General features: G+C 36.7%; 1 protein-coding gene across 2 annotated transcripts; it reads left to right on the top strand.

Moving 5' to 3' along the window:
• The first annotated feature begins 616 nt into the window (after nt 1–616).
• Nucleotides 617–3683, top strand: LOC121869776 (gastrula zinc finger protein XlCGF57.1-like). 2 transcript variants are annotated; one of them, XM_042371337.1, is made up of 3 exons: nt 618–1775; nt 1938–2857; nt 2939–3683. In XM_042371337.1, exons 1-3 carry the CDS (start codon nt 1624–1626, stop codon nt 3613–3615), a joined length of 1749 nt encoding a protein of 582 aa, XP_042227271.1. In that variant the 5' UTR covers nt 618–1623; the 3' UTR covers nt 3616–3683. The 2 variants fall into 2 exon arrangements, with proteins under 2 accessions (XP_042227270.1, XP_042227271.1); XM_042371336.1 differs by having other exon boundaries at nt 617–2857.
• Nucleotides 3684–4343: the final 660 nt, after the last annotated feature.

Here is a 4343-nt window from a genome sequence, read left to right as displayed (position 1 = left end):
CAAGCGAAAACATGTTGAGGTCGGTTCGTAAGAAGTTCGTTAAGCGAATTTTTTTTCGTTAACCGAATTGAAGATCCTTATGGAAGGCAGTTCGTTAACCGAGGTGTTCGTTAAACGAGGGGTCACTGTATACCTTAAAATCTAGTGTTTTTACCCAAACATTTCTCGGAGAGGGAGGAGCCTGCGAACGTGGGAAGAGGGGGGGAGGGGGGAGTTGAGTCCATTATTTGAATGGACATTAACCGGCAACTGTATATCTCTTAAATATTAATTGTGTATGCATACCATCATAAAATTAAGATGTTATTTTTACTACAACATAGGTATTGTGTCGGAAAAAGTGGAGTTTGGGAGTCGGCCCAGTCTCTATTTCAATTAATCCCATTTGTTCTGTTATTCCATTTACGCATTTCTCGTTTTACGCGGACCTCTGCGGGTTCAATTGACCTCGTAAATCGGGGTATTATTGTATACTGGTCAGTTCTGCACTGTACTATACTATACTATATACTGTACTATACTATACTGTACTCTACTCTACTCTACTCTACTCTACTCTACTGTACTATACTCTACTATACTATAATGTACTATACTATACTGTACTATACTGTACTTTACTGTACCTTACTGTACTGTACTATAACATACTATAATGTACTTTGCTGTACTATAATTGGGGTTATGCCTTGTTTCCTTAACATTTACCCAACAGTCTTGAATGTACTGAAGCAGCAAGTAGGTCACTACCTTTATGTGCTCCACACTTTCCTCTGACTAAAAAGATTCTGCCATTGAAGTACTGTATGAATTTAGCAGTAGTGGAGCAGACTGTTTCTATTATAGCTGTATCAAAGACTCTGCCCTCACTCCCTGAGAAATTCTCACTCCACTGTCTTGCTAACATCCTAATTATTCTTCCTTGTAGAAAACAGAGAAGGTGAATCTGTTATTACAAGACTCAACAGATAGTTTATGAGTAGAGATCCAATTGATCAAGATATAGATGATTCATTTTGTGAGTCAAGTCTTATATATTTTATTAATAATTTTTACCACTTTCAGGTTTTGTAGAGAGTATTTCTCTTAGCTGGTGCAGTTCACACCTTCTGAACTCTGCTGACAACCTCAGGTCCAGTGGTGTCAGCACAAGAGTGAAAGTATTCAGTCACCTTTTCTACAGTCTCCTTCATGTGTCCAGTACCAAGTATCACCATCAGCATCCAGGAAAGTGAACAGTGTTGTGCTATTTTGCTCATCCCAAATATTCTTAATAATGATTTTATGGCAGTCAACTAAAGGTGAATGAACATTAAGCGATGTTTGGAGATACAACTGTAAAAGACGAGGCGCCATGTAGTACTTTCCTCACAGTCTGTTTATCTGTCAGCCTTACTTCATTTTAAGTTAACTCAGATGAACATTTTTATTTAAATCATTTGTTTAATGATTTGATGTAAAGAGAAAATTTCACTGTCACCATTAACATTGTTTCATGGCCATATTCCACAATCTCGTCTGTTAGTTGGTTGGTTTTATGGCCACACTCCAGTAAGGCCAAGTACAGCCAAGATGACCACCATCTGAGAGACCACAAGCCCAAGATATTTGGGGAAAGAAACAATGAATATGGAAGGTGACACTGAAGATCTCCCTCAAGGTTCACAATGCCATGAAGATTTTAAAAAAGACTGTCTTGTAAAGCATGTGGGAGATCACCCATCAGAGACACTTTTTAACACAGGAGAGAAGTTCCAGTGTTCAGAATGTTCTAGATCATTTACTAAAAAATCTAGTTTAGTACAACATATGAGGGTTCACACAGGAGAGAAGTTCCAGTGTTCAGAATGTTCTAGATCATTTACTAAAATATCTAGTTTTGTACAACATATGAGGGTTCACACAGGAGAGAAGTTCCAGTGTTCAGAATGTTCTAGATCATTTACTAAAAAATCTAGTTTAGTACAACATATGAGGGTTCACACAGGAGAGATGTTACAGTGTTCACAATGTACTAGTTCATTTATTAAAAAATCTAGTTTAGTACAACATATGAGGGTTCACACAGGAGAGATGTTACAGTGTTCAGAATGTACTAGTTCATTTACTTATAAATCTAGTTTAGTTGAACATATGAGGGTTCACACAGGAGAGATGTTACAGTGTTCAGAATGTACTAGTTCATTTACTTATAAATCTAGTTTAGTACAACATATGAGGGTTCACACAGAAGAGAAGTTCCAGTGTTCAAAATGTACTAGTTCATTTATTAAAAAATCTAGTTTAGTACAACATATGAGGGTTCACACAGGAGAGATGTTACAGTGTTCAGAATGTACTAGTTCATTTACTCAGAAATCTCAATTAGTACAACATATGAGAGTTCACACAGGAGAGAAGTTCCAGTGTTCAGAATGTACTAGTTCATTTACTCAGAAATCTAGGTTAGTTCAACATATGAGGGTTCACACAGGAGAGATGTTACAGTGTTCAGAATGTACTAGTTCATTTACTTATAAATCTCAATTAGTACAACATATGAGAGTTCACACAGGAGAGAAGTTCCAGTGTTCAGAATGTACTAGTTCATTTACTCAGAAATCTAGGTTAGTTCAACATATGAGGGTTCACACAGGAGAGAAGTTCAAGTGCTCAGAATGTACTAGTTCATATACCCATGAATCTAGTTTAGTACAACATATGAGGGTTCACACAGGAGAGATGTTCCAGTGTTCACAATGTACTAGTTCATTTACTAAAAAATCTAATTTAGTACAACATATGAGAGTTCACACAGGAGAGATGTTCCAGTGTTCAGAATGTACTAGTTCATTTACTAATAAATCTAGTTTAGTTGATCATATGAGGGTTCACACAGGAGAGATGTTCCAGTGTTCAGAATGTACTAGTTCATTTACTAAAAAATCTAATTTAGTACAACATATGAGGGTTCACACAGGAGACACACCATATCATTGTACAAAATGCAATAAATCCTTCACAAAGAAGTGCCGTATGATAAGGCACATAAGAGTTCATACAAGAGAAAAATTTCAGTGTTGTGATTGTCAAAAATGTTTTCCCAGTAGAGTGAGTCTCACAAGGCATAGTAGAACTCATCTGACTTCTTACAGTAAAGTTCATGCAAAAGATAATAAATGCCACAAAAAATATGATAATAAACAAAGGCTGAAAAAATGTGGTGAGGAGAAGTCAGGGAGTGGTAGGAGATTCACCCAGAGGAACCACCACCTTGGTGCTCTCGGGAGCCACACAACAGAAAAACGAGCGGGCAATGACCTGAACAGTCCAGAGCCGAGCCACAATAATTGTCGGGAACTGCCCACTTCCTCTCATAGTGAAGATGAGTATAGCCTCTCTTACCAGTGTAAGACAAAGGCTGTGTGTAAACTAGCAGATAATGACCTTGTAGTGAGTAGATCAACACATTTCATAGACTGGTCAGGTCATGGAGTTAAAGATGAACCTGTTGATGGTCAACCTTCAATCTTAAGTATATCAGAAGATCCACTTCAATCTGAGATGGTTCCTCCATCTTCTATAAAATTAGAGAGCCTTAAGGAGGAATTTGAGTTTCTTGAGGAAGAATTGTGAAACCTTATTAACATATTGTGTGTAATGCAAGCTTGTGTATGTTTATATTAATAAATATATACTGAGAACCCAACTGTTTATCCTCACAATGTATATAATAAAAGCAGTGGGCAGCAACTTAATAAACAATTCCACTGTAGATCTTATACCTTTATGTACAGCCAGATTACTTTTACCCCTTCGGTGTTGAACTAAAATGGTTTAGTTTACCGTAAATTGAAGAATAAAGATAAACAAGTGATAACATATCCTGAGAACATTGTGGACTTGTTGAATTATTAATTTGAGAAACTTGTATTTCAGTGCATATCATTGTTTTCTCATTTTGACTGTCGGTCACATTATTAAACAACAAATATAAGATAATTGGTGGAAGTCTAAAGATATAAGCATTAAATATTAGTGTGGTCATAGTTGCATGAAATGAAAATACTCAAAATGACATTGAGGGAACTGATGAGAATATTGTTCATCTTTGATGGCCAGGCAGTTTTAAAGACTTATTTTTGGGTCCAAATAAAAATGAAAAATCAAAGAAACAATAAGTAACATTTACAGTAGACTTTTGTGGATTACCCCGGGGGTTAGGTTACAATTTACAACTCAAAATTTTCAAAATGGATCATAAGCATGTGTGTGGTTGTGTGTGTGTGGTGTGTGTCTGCGTGTGTGGTGTGTGTGGTTGTGTGTCTGCGTGTGTGGTGTGTGTCTGCGTGTGTGGAGTGTGT

The sequence above is a fragment of the Homarus americanus genome, unplaced genomic scaffold (assembly GCF_018991925.1).
Source record: "Homarus americanus isolate GMGI-L3 unplaced genomic scaffold, GMGI_Hamer_2.0 scaffold37039, whole genome shotgun sequence".
NCBI classification, from domain to species: Eukaryota; Metazoa; Arthropoda; class Malacostraca; order Decapoda; family Nephropidae; genus Homarus; species Homarus americanus.
This window is presented reverse-complemented; position numbering and strand designations above follow the sequence as displayed.

What these genes read in the sequence shown, in the direction of transcription:
- LOC121869776 (XM_042371336.1), top strand. Translation starts at nt 1,624, where the DNA reads ATGAATATGGAAGGTGACACTGAAGATCTCCCTCAAGGTTCACAATGC. An exon ending in TAATAAATCTAGTTTAGTTG is followed by an intron (nt 2,858 to 2,938) that starts ATCATATGAGGG and finishes CTAATTTAGTAC; the next exon opens with AACATATGAGGGTTCACACA.